At 46.9% G+C, this 24,270-nt stretch overlaps 1 protein-coding gene across 2 annotated transcripts in view; it reads left to right on the forward strand.

Moving 5' to 3' along the window:
• The window catches only part of KCNT2 (potassium sodium-activated channel subfamily T member 2), a 1,782,840-nt gene that overhangs the window by 798,265 nt on the left and 960,305 nt on the right, over positions 1-24,270 (forward strand). For both annotated transcript variants that reach the window (XM_073582885.1, XM_073582886.1), the window contains exon 4: positions 2,355-2,403. In XM_073582885.1, the coding sequence (XP_073438986.1) occupies positions 2,355-2,403 (49 nt within the window). The remainder of the gene's footprint in view (positions 1-2,354; positions 2,404-24,270) is intronic.

The following is a 24,270-nucleotide window of genomic DNA, read 5'->3' on the forward strand; positions in this document are numbered from 1 at the left end:
TTAAAGGTAATGTGGAATATGAGGTAGAGAAAATATTAAATTCTTGTTTGGCTAGACAGAGACTCCAGTACTTGGTCAAATGGAAGGGTTATGGCCAGGAGGATAATTCTTGGGTCTCTGCTTCTGACATTCATGCTGATAGATTGGTTCGTGCTTTTCACCAGGCCGATCCTGATCGGCCTGGTGGCGTGGATGAGGGTTTGGTAACCCCTCCTCCAGGGGGGTACTGTTGTGAATTCACTTTCTTGCCTAACTCTGGTTTCTAGTGAAGGTAGTGGAGCTGGTTGTATTGACAGAGGAGTTGCGAGTTCTCTTTCCGGGCTCCCTCTGGTGGTTACAGGAGGTAATGGAACTGATCTAATTGACAGAGGCCTGCCACCTGAAAATGAGGACGACGATTGGACATCTGGAGTCTCTGACTGGATTTAGGACAGCCGACTCCCTCTATCCCTGCTGGTGATTTTTCCTGCGTCCTGAGGTCTTAGTTTCCAGTTCAGTCCCTGCATGCTCAAGCTAAGTGTTCTTTGCTATTGTTCACATTTGATTTGGTTTTGTCTATTCAGTTTTGTGTGATCAGCCAGCCCCGGCAGGGCTGTGCTGAATTTCCATCCTTATGTTACTGTTTGTGCCAGTTTGTTTATTTGTCCCTTATTAGATTGGCCTCTTTTTGCTCTGCTTTCAGAATATGCCAGAGTGCTGATATAGTGGGTGAAGTCTAGTGATGTCAGAGTTTTTTGCTATCAGAAGTGTTGGACATTTTTGCAGGGTTTTTTGTGTGATTGCAGACAGTGTCTTTCCTTTCCTGTCCTTTCTAGTTAGTGTGGGCCCCATCGTTTGCTCAGCCTATTTTCCTCCCTGTGTTTGTCTTTTCATCTTGTCTCACCGACAATATAGGTTTGGGGGCTATCTATTCCTTTGGCGTCTGCTCTGGGGCAGTTTAGATTTCCCTTTTTCTTGCTTTAGGCTTATTTAGTTCTCCGGCTGTGTCGAGGTGTCTAGAATCATTGTAGGTATGCTCCACGGCTACTGCTAGTTGTGTGGATAGGACCAGGGGTCTGCAATCCGCTTAGTTACCAACCTCTCTGATTTTCTTTGGCTTAGCTTGGTCTTGTTTTCCTCCTCGGTGACCCACTCATAACAGGAGATTATCAAGCAAAGCAGTATACACGCACATTAGGGGGTCAGACACACAGTCAGAACAACAGCATAGCTGACAGGGAATCCTTGTCTGGAGTGAATATAAATACCCCTCCCAGATCCAAAGGGAGTCCAGCAAAGGTTATCCCTGAGAGAAGAGGACATTAACCATGTCCTAACCATGACAATACCTTTCTACATTGACTATAGACTGGCAGTTTTCTTTTTTGACCGTTTGGACTTGAAGTCAGCTATCTTAATCTCCCGATATCTTCCCTCACGTAATCTCCGATCCTCCCAAGACCTCCTTCTCTCCTCCACACTTATTCGCTCCTCACCCAAACACCTCCATGACTTCTCCTGAATATCGCCCATCTTCTGGAATTCTTTGCCCCAACACGTCTGACTATCAATCACACTCAGATCCTTCAGACAGAACCTGAAAACCCATCTCTTCAGGAAAGCCTACAGCCTGCAATGATCCCCGCTGCCCCCTCACCACTACTGGAGCTACCACCTCACCTCACTGGAGCTGCTGCAACCCCCCAACCTACTGTCTCCTTCCCCACCATCCTGCAGAATGTAAGCCCGAAAGGGCAGAGTCCTCTCTCCCCTCTATATCAGTCTGTGATTGTTAGTTTGTTTACTGTAAGTGATATCTGTAATTTGTATGTAACCCCTTCTCATGTACAGCACCATGGAATCAATGGCGCTATACAAATAAATATTAATAATAATATAATAATAATAATAATAATAATAACAATAATAATCTTATGGCTACACATTTGGAATCAAATTTTGCCATTGTACTCACATTTCTGGTCGAGACTCAGCTTGCTGACATTTCAATTCACTCCTACAGCCAGCAGCCACTTTATGGACACAACCCATGGGCATTTGCATGAAAGGCCAGATACTTGAATAAAGGTGAAAGGGAAAATAACAGAGTACCCTTAGACCTACTGAGTGAAATTACTTATACCAGGTAATTTCAATTCACAACAAATGGAATACTGGGGAATTATGCAAGGCTCCTGTTATCTTAAGAACAGGATTCATAAAGGCTCGAAAAACAATTTAGTATAATCTTTTACTTGTGCTATATTAATAAAGCCTAAGATTTTTTTCCATATAAATAATATATATGTTATTTCAACAACTGATAAAAAAATGCCAAAATAGCTTTATAACTTGTCTCATGTGCTTTATTACAGGTCTTCTATATTATGGGTGGAGAGAAGTTTGCCCCTGTGGGGATTACAGGTAACTTATTAATTAATTGATATTTCCTCATGACTTCATTTACACTGTCAATTTTTAATTTGAATTTGTGGTGCCCCCGAGGGTCCGGTCACCACAAAGGGACTGCACCGCATCCAGAGGTGTGGTATCCCACCCTCAGGTAAGGAGGGATCACCACCCAGGACTCCTAACACTCGCACTCAACACACACTGGTTAGGAAAGGGTGTTGGGGAGTTAGTGTGGAAGGTAGGTAGAGTGGGAGGAGCTTAGGTAGTGGAGTGATTGTGGGCATCCAATCAGACAGAGAAAGGTGACAGTTGGTGGGTGGAGCTAGTCTGAGGTAAATAGTTTGGTGTAGAAAGGGTCAATCGGTGACAGGACAGCGGAACAGCAGGATTGCCGTGAGAGGACTAAGGGTCAGAGAAGAGAGAAACATCTTGACTACACTCCTAGACTGGAAAGAAGGGGTCCTTGGGGCACAGGGAGTGCGATTATCCACCCGTGGGGTCCGCATCCCGGAAGGGAAGGACCAGGCCACGGTGGGGGAGCCGGCCCCTGAAGCTTGTGGAGAACTTCAAGGCTCAGCTAGAAAGCCGGAGGCTGAGGTAACTTTAACTGCCTCAGCCAGAACCATAAACATTCCTCAAAAAGGCATCAGTAAGGATAAAGGACCCCGGGGCCTGACCCACGTCACCCGGTGTGATCCGTGGCTGCCGGCTTGGGACACTGCTTGTGAAGGCACAGGGCAGGAATGAAGGGAGAGATCAGCGCAAGGACACGGCCTAGAGAGGAGACACAAGGAGGAGTCTTGAAAAGGTGTTCCTGATCTACCTGGGAGTTTGCCGGACCCCTCCCTCGGAGGACACAGTTCCAAGTGGGCTACCACATGCAGTTACTGTGAGTAAAGACCTTGAAACTGCACCCAACTGTGTCCTTGGTGTCATTTACAACTCGCCCGCCATACACTGCATTCACCATCACCGTCACTGGCTCACCAGTTCCATCTTGGCTGCTCTGGGACACGGCTCTGCCGTGGAGAGCTACACCACCTTTGCTGCTGCCGCACCACCGTCTCAGAGGATCTGCATAGCAGCGTCGGCTATCCTAGCCGAATACCACAGGTAGCATCACGATTCCCCTTTTCCCAATTAATCATCCCACCATCTTCCCCCTAATTGAACTTCCATCTTCTTTATGGGACACCCAGGGCCACGGACGAGGTCACCATCACCACCGTGACACACTTCCCCTAAGAGCCTGACCGGCCCGGTACTGAGTTCCCCCAGCCCTGCGAGGCATTCCAAATTACCATTGTGTAATCCAGATATCATGCTAGTTGGAGTTAAGTGGTAAAGCTTCTTTCACAGAAAAATATGTTTTTCTTAAAATTGTTTAATATTTTGATTATATATGAAGGGAGATACAGTGGTAATCAAAAGTTTTGCATTTTTTTCAAAGTGTGATTACTTCTGTCTGGTTGTTGTGATGCCAATTTCCAGGTGATGAATTGAAAGTGCATGAAGTTGTCATCATGCAAGACCTTAATTTTAACCAAAATGCTTTAGAATATAGGTATTAATTAATTAATTAAAGAAAACTGACAAGCAAAGGTTTTGCATATTCTATTTATTGATCAAAACATACAGTAGAGGGTAATTCATTGTTTACCATGCCATAACTTAGTATTTTGTAGCATAACCTCTTGCTTTAATTACTGCACCACACTGACGGGGCCACTGGGGGATTCAAGACATCCTGTGGGATCTTGATCTGATCCATTTGCAAATCTGCAAACAATCCTTAATGCTATGGGTACGGGCCCCAGCTCATCACCTTAACTTATTCCAAAGGTGCTCTATAGGGTTAAAATCAGGTGATTGGCTTGGCTACTGCAACAGGCAGACATTTTTCTTTTCTGATCAATTCTTGACTAAATTGGATGTGTGCTTAGGATCAATGTCTTGCTGGAAATTCCAGCTCCTGCCTACATTAGTTTTACCATGTGGCATCATTACATTCTCTAGTATATCCTTGTACATGGTAGCATTCATATTTCTATCAATTCTATACAGAGGGACTATGGCAGATGCAGAAGAGCAGCCCCAAATCATGATCACATATAGTGCTTGCCATCACTACCAAAGAGGATGAACTTGGATTCATCCAATCACAACATCTTAGACCAATCTGACTCTTACTATTGGTTGTGTTCTTTGGCAAACTCAAGTAACACCTTCGGGTTCTTTGTGGAGATGAAAGGTTTCTTGACTGGTACTTGTGCATTCAATCCTACTGCTCTTAACTGTCACACCACAGTTTGGTAACTCACTTTTTCCCCACATTCTTCATTCATTTTGTGCAAAATCTGTACAGCACTTTTGTGGACATCAGATACTGACTTTTTCTTAATAATGTGATCAACTTTGGAGTAAGTTTTTCATGGTCGCCCACTTCTAGTGTTGTCACCTGTTCCATAACCTTCTTTTTCCTCCTTTATTATTCGTGACACTTGACTCTGAGAGCAGTTGAATTCCATAGCTTGTGTTTTTGGCTTTTGCTTAACTTTATTCTCAGAATAACAAGCTTCCTGACATCTGGTAATAAATTTGTCTATGTCTTTGCCATTTTTTTTACCAAAGAACATGCAAACAACAAGAAAATAAAAATATTAGGCAAAATTTAACTACCTATGACAAAATATGCAAAACATTTGGCCCAGCAAAAGGGATAAAACAATGTCAAGCAAAATTTTCATCCTTATAGCTGACACTAGTATTGAGCGATACCACCCGATACTGAAAAATATCGGATCGGAATGGATCGGCCGATCTAAAAAAAAGTATCGGGTATCGCTGATTCTGATCCCGGAAGTCCCATTCAAGTCAATGGAACAGAAATATCGGAATTAAAAAAAACCCTTTTTTCCCTGTAGGTTAATTCTACATGAAGAAAAACAACTAATAATAATGTAGAATGTATTGTGGGAGGTGGAGGAGACATTAAAGCCATAGAGGTTTAGCCCAATCAAATAGCAGTATTTTTTTTTTTTAAAGACGTTCGTAGGTACAAAGATATTGACTATGTTAAAGTCTTTAATATTTTGTCAGATATGTATATTTCACTACTTCCATGCTCTTCACCTTCTCTTTTACTTCTCCCACACTTTCTCCTTCATCATCCTCAGCAGCAGCATCTTTTTAATCAACTTCTTCTTCACCTTATTCATTTTCTTCTTCTTCTTCACCTTCTTCCTATTTTTTTTTTTTGCATTCTTCATATTCTTCTTATTCAACTATTATACTTCATATTCTACTTCTTCATTTTCTTCCTATTCTTCTTCATCATATTCTTATTTGTGTCAGGCATTCCTGTAGTTGTAATCTATAAAAGTTTGAAGATTACACCTTCCGTTCAGCCTGTCACAAAAGATTTACAACAGGATTTGTCCGCGTTCAGTTTGGCCTGCAGCAGCAGGCCTTTTCCAGGGGCACCATGAGGAGGAACGGACACACCCCCCATACACTGCTTAGTCTTCTTCTGCTTATAAATTAGATAATATCATTTGCTCAGATTTTTAGACTTATGCTTAATGTTCTTCTGCTTTTGGTTTTTATGCTTCTTGTTCTTCTGTCTCTTGTTGTTCTGCATCTTGGTGGTTGTCTTCATGTTCTTTGTCCTCTTGGTCATCTTCTTCAGGGTCATCTTTTAGATATTCTTCTGTGTGGTCTTCAGGGTCGTCGTCTTCAGGGTCATTGTCAGGGAGATCCAGAGTGAGAATCAAAAACCATTTCCACAAGCTTGAACTTGGAAAAGTAGCAGAAGGTACAAGAAGGCTGAGGAACTGCCGAGAACCAGCTGATGGTACTGGAACCCGGATGGGTAGCAGAAGGAACAATAGCAAATGGAACTAGCGAGGACCAGCTGACGGTGCTGGAAGCCGGAGGGGCAGCAGAAGGAACAAGAGCCAATGACACAACTGTGGACCAGCTGACGGTGCTGGAACATGGTTACTAAGCAGGAGGTACCTGTGCTACAAAGCACTACCAAGGACCAGCAGACGTTGCTGGAACTCGGATACCAAGAAGGAGGCACCTTGGCCAAAGGCTCTGCCGAGAATCAGCTGACGGTGCTGGAACCCGGATGGTTAGCAGAAGCTGCAAGAGCAAATGAAACTAGCGAGGACCACTTGACAGTGCTGGAACCTGGAGGGGCAGCAGAAGGAAGAAGAGCCAATGGGACAACCGTGGACCAGCTGACGGTGCTGGAACACGGTTACTAAGCAGGAGGTACCGGTGCTACAAAGCACTACCAAGGACCAGCAGACGTTGCTGGAACTTGGATACCGAGAAGGAGGCACCTAGGCCCAAGGCTCTGCCGAGAACCAGCTGACGGTGCTGGAACCCGGATGGGTAGCAGAAGGTACCCATAATCAACAAAGTTGCAAGGCCGCGAGCAGGACGCAGTTACCGAATCCCACAGTCCAACAGGGGGTGCTTGTCCTATTGGCACTACGGAACCAGCCTTTAATACCAGAACCCGCAGCCCACATAGGAATCACCGAAACTGCAGGCACCATAGACTCGGCTAACCCGACCGCAACACGACAGGACAACGTATTGGTGGCAAAGTGACGTTGACACTACCCAAAAACAGCAGGCGTGCTGGAACCAGGCAGGGCAGGAGGGAGTACCCATGCCAAAGACACTGCCGAGAACCAGCTGACGGTGCTGGAACTCGGATGGGTAGCAGAAGAAACAAGAGCCAATGGCACAACTGTGGACCAGCTGACGGTCCTGGAACACGGTTTCTAAGCAGGAGGTACCTGTGCTCTAAAGCACTACCAAGAACCAGCAGACGTTGCTGGAACTCGGACACCGAGAAGGAGGCACCTCGGCCAAAGGCTCTGCCGAGAAACAGCTGACGTGCTGTAACCCGGCTGGGCAGGAGGGAGTACCCATGCCAAAGACACTGCCGAGAACCAGCTGACGGTGCTGGAACCCGGATGGGTAGCAGAAGAAACAAGAGCCAATGGCACAACTGTGGACCAGCTGATGGTGCTGGAACACGGTTTCTAAGCAGGAGGAACCTGTGCTTTAAAGCACTGCCAAGAACCAGCAGACGTTGCTGGAACTCGGACACCGAGAAGGAGGCACCTCGGCCAAAGGCTCTGCCGAGAAACAGCTGACGGTGCTGAAACCCGGCTGGGCAGGAGGGAGTACCCGTGCCAAAGACACTGCCGAGAACCAGCTGACGGTGCTGGAACTCGGATGGGTAGCAGAAGAAACAAGAGCCAATGGCACAACTGTGGACCAACTGACAGTGCTGGAACACGGTTTCTAAGCAGGAGGTACCTGTGCTAAAAAGGACTACCCAGAACCAGCAGACGTTGCTGGAACTCGGACACCGAGAAGGAGGCACCTCGGCCAAAGGCTCTGCCGAGAAACAGCTGACGGTGCTGGAACCCGGCTGGGCAGGAGGGAGTACCCGTGCCAAAGACACTGCAGAGAACCAGCTGACGGTGCTGGAACCCGGATGGGTAGCAGAAGGAACAAGAGCCAATGGCACAACTGGGGACCAGCTGGCGGTGCTGGAACACGGTTTCTAAGCAGGAGGTACCTGTGCGTTAAAGCACTACCAAGAACCAGCAGACGTTGCTGGAACTCGGACACCGAGTAGGAGGCACCTCGGCCAAAGGCTCTGCCGAGAAACAGCTGACGGTGCTGGAACCCGGCTGGGCAGGAGGGAGTACCCATGCCAAAGACACTGCCGAGAACCAGCTGAGGTCTACCCCATTCCCACTACTAGTAATGGGAATGGGGACAGAGCAGGAGACATTGCTGGACACACATCAGGGGATCAACTGACATGACTGAGCCCCAGTAACACAGGAACAAGTGTGGATTGTGCAGACGACACTTCAGAGCAGCGACTGGCGGGGTTGGAGGCCCGGGGAAATACTAGAGACAGTAGAGCCAGAGGCCTAAGTGGACCACGGTTAAAAATCAGTAGTAGTGTGACAGTGTAGGCAGCAGGAGACTTTGCCATTCACACAGCAGGGGAGCAGCTGGCATTACTGAACCCCACAGACACAGGAGCGACTGTTTCTATCTGTGCGGACTGCACTTCCAAGCTACAACTGGCTGTGTTGGAGCCCAGGATCAATGCTCCGAGCAGGCTGAGGCCTACTTGGAGCAAGTAGAAAATAAGGTGTTGCGTGATTTTGGATGCAGCAGGAGACTTTGCCATCCACACAGCAGGGGAACAGCTGGCGTTACTGAACCCCACTGACACCGGAGCGAGGGTTTCTATCTGTGCGGATGGCACTTCCAAGCTACAACTGGCTGTGTTGGAGCCCAGGATGAAGCATGCAGCAGGCGGAGGCCAACTTGCAGCTGGTTTTATAGAGGTTGTAGACTACAACTGATTGTAACCGTGCTCCACTTAGGCCTCTTGCTCCACTTTCTCTAGTATTTCCCCTGGCCTCCAACCCGGCCAGCTACAGCTCTGAAGTGGCGTCTGCACAATCCACACTTGTTCCTGTGTTACTGTGGCACAGTCACGTCAGTTGATCCCCTGATGTGTGTCTGGCAGGAGACCTTGCCGGACACACATCAGGGGATCAACTGACATGACTGAGCCCCAGTAACTCAGGAACAAGTGTGGATTGTGCAGACGCCACTTCAGAGCAGCAACTGGCAGGGTTGGAGGCCAGGTGAAAAACTAGAGACAGTGGAGCCAGAGGCCTAAGTGGAGCACGGTTAAAAATCAGTAGTAGTTTGAATGTGGATGGAGCAGGAGAATTTGCTGTCTACACAGAAGGGGAACAGCTGGCGTTTCTGAACCCCACTAACACAGGAGCTAGTGTGTTTTTCTCTGGGAAGACGACACTTCTGAACACCAACTGGCGTTGTTGGAGCCCAGAATGAGGCATGGAGCAGGCTGAGGCCTGATGTTTTGGGCATGTGGAGTCAGCAGGAGACATTGCCGTCTACACAGCAGGGGAACAGCTGGCGTTACTGAACCCCACTAACACAGGAGCTAGTGTGTTTTTCTCTGTGAAGACGGCACTTCTGAACACCAACTGGCGTTGTTGGAGCCCAGGATGAGGCATGGAGCAGGCTGAGGCCTGATGTTGTTGGCATGTGGAGGCAGCAGGAGACTTTGCCGTCTACACAGCAGGGGAACAGCTGGCGTTTCTGAACCCCACTAACACAGGAGCTAGTGTGTTTTTCTCTGGGAAAACAACACTTCTGAACACCAACTGGCGTTGTTGAAGCCCAGAATGAGGCATGGAGCAGGCTGAGGCCTGATGTTTTGGGCATGTGGAGTCAGCAGGAGACATTGCCGTCTACACAGCAGGGGAACAGCTGGCGTTACTGAACCCCACTAACACAGGAGCTAGTGTGTTTTTCTCTGCGTAGACGGCACTTCTGAACACCAACTGGCATTGTTGGAGCCCAGGATGAGGCATGCAGCAGGCGGAGGCCAACTTTCAGCTGGTTTTATAGAGGTTGTAGACTACAACTGATTGTAACCGTGCTCCACTTAGGCCTCTTGCTCCACTTTCTCTAGTATTTCCCCTGGCCTCCAACCCCGCCAGTTACAGCTCTGAAGTGGCGTCAGCACAATCCACACTTGTTCCTGTGTTACTGGGGCTCAGTCCCGTCAGTTGATCCCCTGATGTGTGTCCGGCAAGGTCTCCTGCTCTGTCCTCATTTACACTAATAGTAATGGGAATGTGGACAGAGCAGGAGACCTTGCTGGACACACATCAGGGGATCAACTGGCGTGACTGAGCCCAAGTAACACAGGAACAAGTGTGGATTGTGCAGACGCCACTTCAGAGCTGTAACTGGCGGGGTTGGAGGCCAGGGGAAATACTAGAGACAGTGGAGCCAGAGACCTAAGTGGAGCACGGTTAAAAATCAGTAGGGGTTTGAATGTGGATGGAGCAGGAGACTTTGCCATCCACACAGCAGGGGAGCAGCTGGCGTTACTGAACCCCACTAGCACAGGAGCTAGTGTGTTTTTCTCTGTGCAGACGACACATCTGAGCGACAACTGGCTGTGTTGAAGCCCAGGGATTATAGTTCAGGTGGTAGAAACATGAACACAACAGGAGACATGGATACAGTTGCCAACCAATTATTTAGTCGGGAAGAGGACTGACAAATTCTGGAGAGATCCAGGCCTTGTTCCTTTTTCAGAAAAGTAAGCCGATCGACGTTATTGGAAGATAGTCGCGTGCAACGGTCTGTTAGTACACCACCTGCGGCACTAAAGACGCGTTCCGATAAGACACTGGCAGCAGGGCAAGCCAGCACCTCCAATGCATACTGGCTAAGCTATGGCCATGTTTCCAGCTTAGAGACCCAAAACTTGAAGGGGGAAAAGCCATCTGGGAGTACACTGACAGGTCTGTCACCATCTGACGGAAACGTTGCCTCCTGCTGACTGGAGCCGTCTGTGATGGTGTAGACAATTGTGGCGGACACACAAAACTTTGCCACATTTGGGCCATACTGGTCTTGCCTTGTGCTGAGGCGCTGCCTCTGCTCCCTCTTTGTGCCGAGTTTCCTCTACTGCCTCGATGCACAGAGCTGCTTTGTAAAGCACTAGCACCACTGCTGTCGGTTGGAAAGGAAAACATGATGGAATGCACCAGTGTGTCTTGATACTCCCACATTTTACGCTCCCTGTTCAACGGTGTTATGAGGCTTTGTAAGATGTCCCTGTAGCGAGGATTTAGGAGGGTGTACACCCAATAATCAGCCGTGTTGAAAATATGGGCGATACGGCGGTCGTTTCTCAGGCACTGCAGCATGAAATCAACCATGTGCTGCAGACTCCCAACTGCCAAAGAACCGCTGTTCCCTGCTTGAGGTGTGATCTCTGCCTGCTTTGCATCACCCTACCCTCGCTGTACATACTGACTAGAGCTTTGTGTACCTCCCTCCTCTGGAGAGATGTCTTCCTCCTCCATCGACTCCTCCTCATCCTCCTCACAAAGTGTCCCCTGCCTAGGCCTTTGTGAGGAACCACGTAGCGCAGACTGTCCAGAAGCAGATGGCATTTGGGACCCCTCATCCTCCACCTCTTCCAAAACCTCATCCCTTAGTGCTTGCAGTGTTTTTTGAAGCAGGCAGATAAGGGGGACAGTCATGCTGACTAGTGCATCATCTGCACTCGCCATCCATGTGGAATCATCGAAGGCACGCAAAACGAGGCAGATGTCAATCATAGAGGCCCACTCAGTGGTGCTGAAGTGTGACTGGCGCACAGTGCGACTTGTTTGCGCCTGATGCAGCTGGTAGTCCATGACTGCTGCCTGCTGCTCACACAACCGCTCCAACATATGTAATAATAATAATAATAAATTTTATTTCTATAGCGCTGACATATTCCGCAGCACTTTACATTTCAGAGGGGATTTGTACAGACAATAGACATTGCAGCATAACAATAATCACATAGATTATAACAAATACCAAGAGGAATGAGGGCCCTGCTCGCAAGCTTACAGTCTATGAGGAAAGAGGTAGACACGAAAGGTGGGTGGTAACAGTTGCCCTGATTGTATGGACCAGCCATAATGTTAAGTGTGTAACAGTACAGACACAGAGGGCTATTTGGATGCATAAAGCATGTGGGAACATGATGGGGGGAACCAGGTTATTGTAAAACTTTTGGCTGTGCCACACAGGGATAGATTAGGTTAATATGTTGAGGCAATAGGCCAGTCTGAATAAATGCATTTTCAGGGCACGCTTAAAATTGTGGGGATTGGGAACTAATCGCATTGACCTGGGAAGTGCAATCCAAAGAATTGGCGCAGCACGTGTAAAGTCTTGGAGACGGGAGTGGGAGGTTCTGATTATTGAGGATGCTAACCTCAGGTCATCAGCAGAACTGAGGACGCGGGTAGGGTGGTATACTGAAACAAGGGAGGAGATGTAGGTTGGTGCTGAGCCATGGAGGGCTTTGTGGGTGAGGGTAATAAGTTTATACTGAATTCTGGAGTGGATGGGTAGCCAGTGTAAAGACTGGCACAAGTTAGAGGCATCGGTGTAACGATTGGTGAGGAATATGATCCTGGCAGCAGCATTCAAGACAGATTGGAGAGGGGAGAGTTTGGTAAGAGGGAGACCGATTAGAAGAGAGTTACAATAGTCGAGACGAGAATGAATAAGAGAAACAGTAAGAGTTTTTGCAGAGTCAAAAGTAAGAAAAGGTCGAATTCTAGAAATGTTTTTGAGGTGCAGATGACAAGAGCGAGCCAGTGATCAAATGTGGGGGGGGCAAAGGAAAGCTCGGAGTCAAGTATGACCCCAAGACAGCGGGCATGTTGCTGGGGAGTAATAGTGTATATGTAATATGTACAGTAATATGTATAGTATTATGTAACGTTGAATTCAACCTGGTGGGTAGGGTCACATATGATGCGATGTTCCGGAAGGCGTAATCGGCGCTGCAGAGCAGCAAGGCGCGATCTTGCAGTGCTGGAACCCCGCAAGTGAGCGCACTCTATGCGGACCTTGTGCAGCAGTGCATCAAGATCCGGATAGTCCCTCAGAAAGCTCTGCACGACCAAGTTCAGCACATGTGCCAGACATGGGATGTGAGTGAGGTTGCCTAGGCCAAGAGCTGCCACCAGATTTCGGCAATTGTCACACACTACCAAGCCCGGCTGGAGATTCGCTGGCAGAAACCACACGTCGCTCTCCTGCTTGATGGCATTCCAGAGCTCCTGTGCTGTGTGGCTTCGATTCCCCAAAGAAATTAATTTGAGTACGGCCTGTTGACGTTTGGCCACGGCTGTGCTCATATCGGTCGCAACAGGCTCCTACTGCGCTGTTTCTGAGGAACTTGAGTAGGAGGAGGAGTCTATGTGTACAGACTGGATTCCTGCAATCCGTGGAGTTGGCAGAACACGTACAGTGCCACTCTCCAGATCTGTACCCAGCTCTACAACATTGACCCAATGGGCAGTGAGGGAAAGGTATCGTCCCTGTCCATGATTACTGGTCCACGCATCGGTGGTCAGGTGGACCGTGCTACTAACGGCGTTTAGTAGCGCATGTTTTATTTTTCCCTCCACATGTTTCTGCAGGGCAGGGACGGCTCGCCTGCCGAAATCAAAGCGGCTGGGCACGGTGTATTGTGGGACTGCCAATGCCATGAAGTCCCGGAAGGTGTCAGTCTCCACCAGCCTGAATGAGAGCATTTCAAGTGCGAGTAGTTTGGCAATGCCAGCATTCAGAGCCTGTGCTCGGTGATGGTTTGCCGAGTATGACCGCCTTTTTATCCCATGCCTGTGCTACCAATGGCTGTCGAGTGGCCTGGGAGTGTGAGGATGACTGGGAACGTGGTGCTGTGTGTGGAATATCACAGGGTCTCCGGACAACAGTGCCAGAGGTTCTTCCTTGGTGATCCTGTGAGGAGGCCGAACCAGCTGTGTGTGAGCTGGAGGAAGAGGCCCCAACACGAGCTGAAGAGGTGGTAGGTGGTGCTGTACATTGGTCTACGTCTTCAGTGTGTCTGTGTAACTCCACCTCGTGCTTGGTCTGCACATGTTTCCACATATTAGTGGTATTGAGGTTGCTGACATTTTTCCCTCTTTTGACTCTCTGATGACACAGCTTGCATTTGACAAAGCAAATGTCATCTGCAACTGTGTCAAAAAAGTACCACACACTGCAAATCTTGGGAGCGCCCGTTTTGCCTTTTGAAAGAGGAATGCTCCTAACGGGTGCCGAAGTGGAGGCTACAGGCAACCAAGTCTGCCCCCTCCCTCTCCCTCCTGTTTTTGCCGTTCGGGGAATCTCTTCCTCAGAGCTGCTCCCACCACCTTCCTGTTCCTCACGCCATGATGGGTCAAGGACCTCATCATTTACACTCCCCTCTTCAAACACCTGCTTCTCCTGGGTTGTCTCGCCAGCACCGTACGCACCAGAAAGTGGCACCTGTGTCTCGTCATCATCTGATGCGTACTGAGGTGTGCTGACCATAGGCACTGGCCCACCCGCCTCTTCAGATTCAGAGGGACAAAGAAGTTGCGTATCACTGCATACTCCCTCTCCTTCACATTCTGGAATGCTGCTTGGCTGGCCCCCTCTTTCCAAGCCAACAGATTCAGAGAACAGAAGTAGAGACTGTGATGGCTCCTGTCCAGGGCTCTCTGACTGCCTGGGCACTTTGGCAGGTGGTGAAGAGACAGATGGTTGCTCTTCGGTGCTCTGGCCCTGAGAGGATGTGGAAGTCATTGAAGTTGATGCGTTAGCTGCCATCCTTCCGACAACGGCTTCAATTTGCTCCTCCCGCAGCAGTGGGGTACGGCGAGGTCCTACAAAGCTGCACATAAAAGACTGTTGCCTGCTAAAACTGGGGGATGCTGACTCACTGGTGCCTGCAGCAGGCACAGAATCCCCACGTCCTCTCCCTGCAGAATCCCCACGTCCTCTCCCTGTTGAAACTCCACGCCGACGCCCACGTGCCTTACTCCCTGCCTTCTTCATCTTGCTAGACTGATATAAAGATAGGCAGAAAAGTACAAAGAGGGGAGCTTAGTGTGCTTATTTCTGAACAGCTGGTTACAGGTAGAAGAAACACTAATTTTATGAAGTGTGTGTGTGGAGTACACTTTAATAGGAGCTAATGTGGCCTACACAACTTTCAAATGTAGTGTTTAGTGAACTTTATTGTTTTTTTTTGTGAAAAAAAACTAAAAGGATGTGACCAAAGATTTGAAAGTGATAGTATCACCAACTTTTTGGAGCTATTACAATGCAGGCAGGTAACCTACAATGCAACAGATGAGGCTCCAAAAAAATTGAGTAATACTAATCTGGCTGCAGATGAAGGGCACAAGCCAGAAAAAAGGCTCCTCTATCTAGTCTTATATAGTGCTTGCAAACAACCAATGTAGATGGATACGGATGGATGCACACTAATAGGAGAAGAAAAAATCAGCTGCAATTAAAGAAAAATATGTGTGAGGCAGTGACGCTCACTGAGCGGCCTACAACCAGATGTAGCTGCAGGACACACTACTCAGCGTGAGCTGCACTCACACACAGTCAGAGACCTCTCAGACACCCGTGAACAGTGCAGCTAATTGGGCATTAGCACTGAAAGGCTGCAGAAAGGCTCCGCTGTCTACTCCTAGAGTGTTTGCAACCACCGTATATGGATACGGATGGATGCACACTAATAGGAGAAGAAAAAATGAGCTGCAATAAAAGAAAAATATGTGTGAGGCAGTGACGCACGCTGAGTGGCCTACAACCAGACGTAGCTGCAGGACACACTACTCAGCGTGAACTGCACTCACACACAGTCAGAGACCTCTCAGACAGCAGTGAACAGTGCAGCTAAGTGGGCACTAGCACTGAAAGGCTGCAGAAAGGCTCCGCTGTATACTACTAGTGTTTGCAACCAACGTACATGGATATGGATGGAAGCACACTAGGTAGAATTTTTTAAAAATAAGCAGCTCAAAAAGAAAAATATGTATGAGGCAGCAGTGATGCACGCTGGGCGGCCTACAACCAGACGTGGCTGCAGGACCCATTCCACAGCATGAGCTGCACTCACACAGCCCTTGCAGACAGCTGTGAACACTGCTGCTGGGAAAAGAAAGCTACAGTGGTGGTTTATGTAGCCTGGTTAAAGCACAATATGTTTTGTAGAATCGCTATTTCTAACTGTCCCTCACAGTCTTCAACAGCAGCCTGTCCCTAACTGAATTCACAGCAGAGTGACCAGAAATGGCAGCGGCAGCTTTTATAGTGCATCATGACATCATTTCAGCAGCCAATCACAGCCATGCCAATAGATAACATGCCTACATGCCTAACAGGATGTGCCCACACTTCTGAGGATTCCCATTGGCTGAATCAAAGCGAGCGGGCTCATAGCATTATGGGAACTTCCGATTCCGGTATCCGATATGAAAAAAGTATCGGAAGTCAGTATCGGAATTCCGATACAGCTAATATCGGCCGATACCCGATACTTGCGGTATCGGAATGCTCAACACTACAGACAGCCATTTACTTCCGGTTTACTAAAATCACCAGGAAAATGGCAACACAGAAGTAATCACATTTTAAAAACAATGCAAAACTTTACTGTATGTATCACAGAGGTGGATAGCCTCAGTGATGTAAAGCCCGAAAGCAAGCTTCAGGACATATAGTACTGAGAGCGTTAATAGGGCATGGCTAAAAGGCTGGGTTTACGAGCAAGAGAGATAGGTAGGACTGGTTGCTCACATATCCCAACCCTGGGGCATAGTATGGTAGATATAAGGAAGTCCAGCTGTATCATTATTGCACAGTGAGTGAAGGTAAGAAAGCCACCTGTGTGATGTCTCCTGACTGAGTTAGGGTACGGCGTGTTATCCAGCAAGAGTCTACCAGACCAATACCAAAATTTCGTTTTTTGAACTGTTTAGTTTGTTTTATTTTGTCTGCAATGAAAGGCCATTTATTTCCTTTGTTTGTGGCATAGTTTAAGGAGTCATAATTAACCAGTCTTGATGTTGTTACTTAAACCGTTCCCTGTTTCTACCTCAAACGCAACCGAGTGAGTAGAAACATTACGTATATATCTTGTAAGGATGCATCTGGGCAGGTCCTGGATGGGAGATATGTGTCACCTAGGGTGTTAGTCTTGGTGATTAAAAGCTCAAAAAAGCAGACTCCAGTACCATTAGTGCTGAAAGAGTTCTTTTAATATGTCCAAGTTTCAGGAATGGATAGTAGAAATGGGAACAGTCATTTCCATCTTCCAATCTGACAAGTGCATCTGATTAGAAATAACAGTTGAGCTGTTCACAATGGTTTGTGTGTGCAAAAGAGAAAAACCTTATGTACACTGCTCAGACCCTGTTAGAGCCTTTGTGTAGAGATGGAAATACCTCTGGGACTTTTGTCTGTGGGCAGAAAATTGACCAAGGGTGATTTATTTTATGGAAACCTGCTTTGAATATACAAACTGCTTTGTTTATTATATATATATATATATATATATATATATATATATATATATATATATATATATATAGTATTAATTTATATATACACACACATACTGTACATGCAAATATACACACACACACACACACACTCTTGAAATTGTTCAAAAGAAGACAATATCTCTAGTATTGAATGCATTTATTGAACATAAATTTCAGTAGGCCAACATTTCTGATTTTAAAATCATTTTTCAAGCTGGTGATAAAGTGTTTTAATATACTGAGATAATGACTTCTGGGTTTTCATTGGCTGTAAGCCATAATCATCAACATTAACAGAAATAAACACTTGAAATAGATCACTCTGTTTCTAATGACTCCATATAATATATGAGTTTTACTTTTTGTATTGAAGAACTGAAATAAATGAACTTTTTGATGATATTCTAATTTTGTGAGAACCACCTGTACATTACTTAAACTGAGCAATTTCTAATGCTGAAATGTTCATTTCGAGTAACGAGTATAATGGGAATCAATGGGAAATCCGAGCATTTTTCCGACAGACTCTACAATGAGGTCTAGAGGGCAGTGAAAATGTTTAAATGAATGGAAAACCTACTGAATGGAAGGAGAATAGAATGGGGAAGGCTCTTGGAAGCATATTTGACTCCCAGATAGCTGCTGAGAACACTTTTACGCCACTTTAAGGGCTGAAAAAAACATTCAAAATCAAAGAGAAATTGGAGTTTACAGGAAGATAAAAATGTTAAGAAACATTTTTTTCCTGTTTAATGTCTTGTCTATAAGCCAACCTTTTAAAAGGATTTAAAGAAAAAATTATAATTTAAGTCAACTAAAATTGAACTTTTTTTTTATTAAAAATTAGTATACCAGTGCAATTTATGTATGAAGCAAAAAGTGCCAGAAAATTAGGGACTCAGAGGGACTCAGATACACCCTGTATTAAACATAAATAATGGCCTCATACACATTCTGTTCAAATTGTCATGTACTGGTACTCTGAAGATCATAATGGCTATGCACGAAGGGCAAATAATGCCAAAAATTACAAGCGGGGTCATCCATTCACCCTTGAAGGCACAAAATGTAGTTCTTCATTCAAATATTGTGAACAAAATGTATTTGTGCTACTCCTGCCAATAATTACAAAGCCTGCCAATAATTACAAGCAGGGTCATCCATACACCCTTGAAGGCAACAAATGGAGTGCATCATAAAAAAATTAAGAAAGTGTAGCAGTGGTACTTCTATATTCATAAAGGCTTTGCACAAAGTGCAAAGCCAGGAAAAAATTGTAATTAGGGTTATCCAGTCATCCATAGACCCTAGAAGGCAACAACTGACAAGCCTCATTTAAATATTAAGCATTAATATACTTTATGTACTGCTGTCTTCTGATGGTGTGGAAATGTCAGGTCTAATCCAGGCTTTGTTTATTGTTATCAGAGTGAGCTTATCAGCTCTCTCTGTTGACAGGCAAAAGCGACCGACTGTTATGACCCCTTCGGTGGAACTAAAATCCTGCTCAAACAAGATGCTAGCATCAGGGCAGCACAACTTTTCCAACAAAAAGAGGGACATCTAATATCAGGTGCCCAGATTTGAAACCCAATAGCTGAAGGTCACAGAGGAATTAGGGAGTATGCTGGTTTTATAGGCAAGTTATTGCTTGACCATTTTTAAAAACTTTTCCCTCCGTATCAAAAATACCCGGTCATCAAGACATGGACACTGGGAGGGTGTTATGAAATTGGCTCAGGACTTTGACAGTGTCCCCTTTCCTTTGCTGTGCCTGGTGTGTATCTCCCTCACCTCTTCTCCTTGGTTGTTGCCTCCTACCACTAGCATTGTCTGAGGGGAATTTTTCAACATATTTTCCTCAATGACCTCTTGGTATAGCACTAATTTAGAAAACCTCTCCACTTTAGGAAGAAAAGATGCAAAGTTATCCTGTAGCGTGGGTCTAGCAGGGCTAACAACTAGTAATCAGTTATCAGCCAGCTCTTGTTCCTCTTCCTACTCCTCCTCACCCTTTATGTCTTCACTGTTACCCATGAGCGGAAGAGATGAAGCTGGTCTGGGTAGTATCTCCCTGTCTCATGTTTTCCTCCATCTCCACCTGGTCCGCATGCAAACCTTCATGTTTAATTGTCAACAGTGACTAAGCAGGTACAGTAGCAAGATCATTGCAGTGATGATGGCATATTTGCCGCTAACCATCTTTGTGGAGTCCTCAAAGTCTTGGAGAACTGCACAAATGTCAGACATCCATGCCCATTCTTCAGTTATTTTGAGGCTGACCAGAATATAGATGGGTGTGTTGGAGCTTGCCTCTGTTGCTCACAAAACATTGTCAGCATGTGCAGTGTGAAGTTCCAGTGCATGGTCATGTTGCACATCAGTCAGTGAGCTGGCACTTGCATGCGCTGCTGCAGCTGACTCGGAAATGGCAGCTGACACTGCGTACCTTGAAGCTCTGGCAAATCTAGGTAGGTTTACAGAAACCACTAAACTACCATTAGCATGTGGGCCAAGTATGGTACATTTGTGAGCTTGCCAAGCTTCACAGCTGCCACCAGGTTACAGCCATTATCACACATGACCAAGTTTGGCTGCTTGTTCAGCAATGAGAGCCATAGATCATGTGTGGTGACTGGGGTGCGCAATCTCACCTCAAACCTCAGGGCAATTTTTTGTGCTGTTGCGGTGCTGTGTTCACAGCGAATAGGACGCACGCACAGCACTGCACAACTGACACGCAGCCAGCACCGCTGTCTTGTGTGGGGAATGGGGTGCATAATCTCGCCTTAAACCTCAGGGCAATTTTTTGTGCTGTTGCTGTGCTGTGTTCACAGCGAATAGGACACACGCATGGTACTGCACAACTGACACACAGCCAGCACTGCTGTCTTGTGTGGTAACTGGGGTGCGTAATCTCGCCTTAAACCTCAGGGCATGGCAATTTTTTAGTGGCAGCACCGATGTCTTGTGTGGTGACTGGGGTACGTAATCTCACCTCAAACCTCAGGGCAATTTTTTGTGCTGTTGCTGTGCTGTGTTCACAGCAAAAAGAACGCACTTACGGTACTGCACAACTGACACGCAGCAAGCACTGCTGTCTTGTGTGGTGACTGGGGTGCGTAATCTCGCCTTAAACCTCAGGGCAATTTTTTTGTGCTGTTGCGGTGCTGTGTTCACAGCGAATAGGACGCACGCACAGTACTGCACAACTGACACGCAGCCAGCACCGCTGTCTTGTGTGGGGAATGGGGTGCATAATCTCGCCTTAAACCTCAGGGCAATTTTTTGTGCTGTTGCTGTGCTGTGTTCACAGCAAAAAAAACGCACTCACGGTACTGCACAACTGACAGGCAGCCATCACCGCTGTCCTGTGTGGTGATTGGGGTGCGTAATCTCGCTTTAAACCTCAGGGCAATTTTTTTGTGCTGTTGCGGTGCTGTGTTCACAGCAAATAGGACGCACGCATGGTACTGCACAACTGACACACAGCCAGCACTGCTGTCTTGTGTGGTAACTGGGGTGTGTAATCTCGCCTTAAACCTCAGGGCATGGCAATTTTTTAGTGGCAGCACCGATATCTTGTGTGGTGACTGGGGTACGTAATCTCACCTTAAACCTCAGCGCAATTTTTTTGTGTTGTTGCGGTGCTGTTTGTAAAACACAAAGCAGTACTAGGCTGTAGTGCTACCTTCCACAAAGCACTAACTGCTCCTTGTTCCCCAATATCTGTATCTGAACATCTGCAACTATGGCAAAAAAATTCAAAATTCCTAAAAAGGCTGTTGTGAAGGGACAGGGACAAGGGGTTGTTATTGGTGCCCAGCAAGGCACAGAGTCTGGGAGACTGAAGAAGGTTGATGCATCTAGGTTCCTGGAGAAATTTCCCGGTCTGGAACAAAAACGGGTCTGGAAGCCAGAAGAACAAGAGCAGATACTGTCTTGGATGGCTGATAAGGCCTCAACGAAATGTTCTAGCAGCACCCAATCGTCCATGACAAAACAGTCTACTGTGCATACAGAGAACGCTGGTTCATCCTATTCTCAATCTGTTCCTAGTTTGTCACCCGGTCAGGAGTCACAGGAAACATTTGACCCCCAAACTTGGTCACTTTGAGGATCAGTTTGATCCATTTCCTTTCATTGCCTCTGGCCTCTCACCCTGCCACAATGAAGAGGAACGTGAGGAGGTATCGTCTGTTGATGATGGACAAATATTTGAAATCCCATGGCCAGAAGAAAGCCACTTTCATCCACGTGATATACTGGGTGAAGAGGTGGAGGCTGATGGTGATGACACACAGTTGCCATCTGGCCAGTCGCCAATATCAACACGGAAGGAGGATGACATGGACGACGAGATGGTCGTTGATGAGTCCACTGACCCGACCTGGACTGTTGGCATGCAAAACAAGCACAGCAGCACAGAGGAAGAAGGTGGATATGTAGCACCAACAAAGGCACCAAGGGCTACCGGTTGAGCAGAGTGCGAAGTGTGTATCTGTTGCCAAGAGCAATCCCTCTGTGCCCCAAGTCAAGGCAAGGGTGCGTTCAGCCGCTGTCTGGAAATTTTTTTCTGATAGTCATTCTGAACCAAATGTTGTCATCTGTAGCATCTGCCATACAAAGCTGAGCAGAGACCAGGGCAAAGGCAACCAAAGCACTACCAATATGCGAAAACACATGGCAGCCAAGCACCCTAGTTGGTAGGCTGAACAACATGGTACCAAATCAGTGTCTGCGACTGCAGGTCAAACCACTGCCGTGTCGCCTGTGATATGTCCTTTCCAATCTGCTGGGCAGGAAGCAGGTGATCATCAAACCTCTTGCTCAACAGCTGCGGTTGCACAGACACAGGCCACTACAAGCTCATCCCCTTGTTTGTCCCAGGAAAGCGTCCAATTGTTCGTTCCCCAGATGTATGAAAGGATATAATAAAACTAGGAAACAGAAAAGCGCAATAGGGTCTTATCTGGTGGACAATTGAATAGATATAGTAAAGGTCTACTCAGCCTTTCCAGGAAAGGTATAAGCATATAAACCCGCTGTCAGCCTGCTGCACGCCCGAAGGTCCACTGCGTGACCTCCAATACGAATCCTTAAGGATAAAATGTTATTCTCGGGCTTAATGTGCGCTGCTTGACCAGGATAAAATCACCACAATGTGAGAAATTTAACCATTTAATTCCCAACGCGTTTCAAAGTGTGAAGCCTTATGTCATCCCCTGAGGAAGAAGTGGTTCACACTTTGAAACGCGTTGGGAATTAAATGGTTAAATTTCTCACATTGTGGTGATTTTATCCTGGTCAAGCAGAGCACAGTAAGCCCGAGAATAACATTTTATCCTTAAGGAGATGTATGAAAGGAGGCATAAATACCAAGCCACGCACCCACAAGCACAAACACTCAATGCACACATTGCCAAGTTGCTAGCTGTGGAGATGTTGCTGTTTAGGCTTGTGGGGACACAGTCTTTCCATGATCTTTTGGCTATGGCTGCCCCATGATACTCGGTTCCCAGCCGGCACTATTTTTCCCGCTGTGCCGTCCCCGCGTTACACCAGCATGTCTTAAACAATCTAAAATGTGCTCTCACCAATGCCGTAACTGGGAAGATCCACCTTACTACAGACAGTGGACAAGTACTTGTGGCCAGGGACAATACATCTCTGCACGGCACACTGGCTCAACCTGGTGGAGGGTGGGACAAAGTCTCAAACTGGACCATCACATATCCTACCCATGCCACGAATAGCGGGCCCAACCTCAATCAGGGTTTCCGCCTCATCATATACATCCAGTCTCCCCTCTTCCTCCTCCTCCGCCTCGTCATCCTATGCTGAATTACCCTCCACATCACTCCCAAGTTGGGAGCTGTGCAGCAGCGCATCGGCAAAGCAGCAACACGCTCGGCTGAAGCTGATCTGCTTAGGTGAAACACCACACACTGCAGCAGAGCTGTGGCAAGGACTAAAACAACAGACCGATCAGTCGCTCTTCCCACTGCAACTCCAACCTGGTCTGGTAGTCTGCGACAATGGGCGTAACCTGGTGGCGGATTTAAAGATCGGGAAGCTGGTACACGTGCCATGCATGGCTCACGTGCTGAACCTAGTGGTGCAGAAATTTTTAAAAACATACCCTGACTTGCCGTACCCACTTGAGAAGGTGCGCCATAATATCGCCCATTTCCGCCATTTCTCAACCGCTGTTGCCGGTCTGACAGCAATTCAAAAGCAATTTAATTTGCCAAACCACAGACTCATTTGTGACCTGCCAACACTGTGGAGCTCAACATATCATATGTTGGCAAGGGTAAGTGAGCAGCAGAGGGCACTTGCTGAATACCAACTTAAACATGCCCATCGCACTGAGACTCAGGCAAGACACATAACAACTGTTGAGTGGGTGTGGATCGCTGATATTTGTGAGGTGCTTGATAACTTTGAGTACTGCACCAAGGTTGTGACCCGTGATCAGGCTATTATCAGCATAACCATCCCTATGCTATGTCTGCTGAAAAAAAATCGCTGCAGAATCAAAAAGTGGAATTTTTGCATGCCGAGCAGCTGGGTATGGAGCAAGATTTCACAATGGGTGATCCTACCGAGCCCAGCCAATATCATCAGGTAACATTGGGGGGATGAAGATGATGATGAAAATGAGGAGGGAGAGGACTTCTTTTTCAGTGGTACTGAGTGGACATCTCATGCTACAGAGGGGAATCCCAGCCCCAGATTCAGGTCTGTCCAACATGGGTGGGCTGGAGATGAGGAGGTGGAGGAGGAGAGTCAGTACTCTCTCTGGGGTCACAGAAGATTTGCCTCTTTGCAGCTTGGCACACATGGCAAACTTAATATCTGACTG

Source organism: Dendrobates tinctorius, unplaced genomic scaffold (assembly GCF_039654945.1).
Source record: "Dendrobates tinctorius isolate UK_male_01 unplaced genomic scaffold, ASM3965494v1 ptg000074l, whole genome shotgun sequence".
Taxonomy (NCBI): domain Eukaryota; kingdom Metazoa; phylum Chordata; class Amphibia; order Anura; family Dendrobatidae; genus Dendrobates; species Dendrobates tinctorius.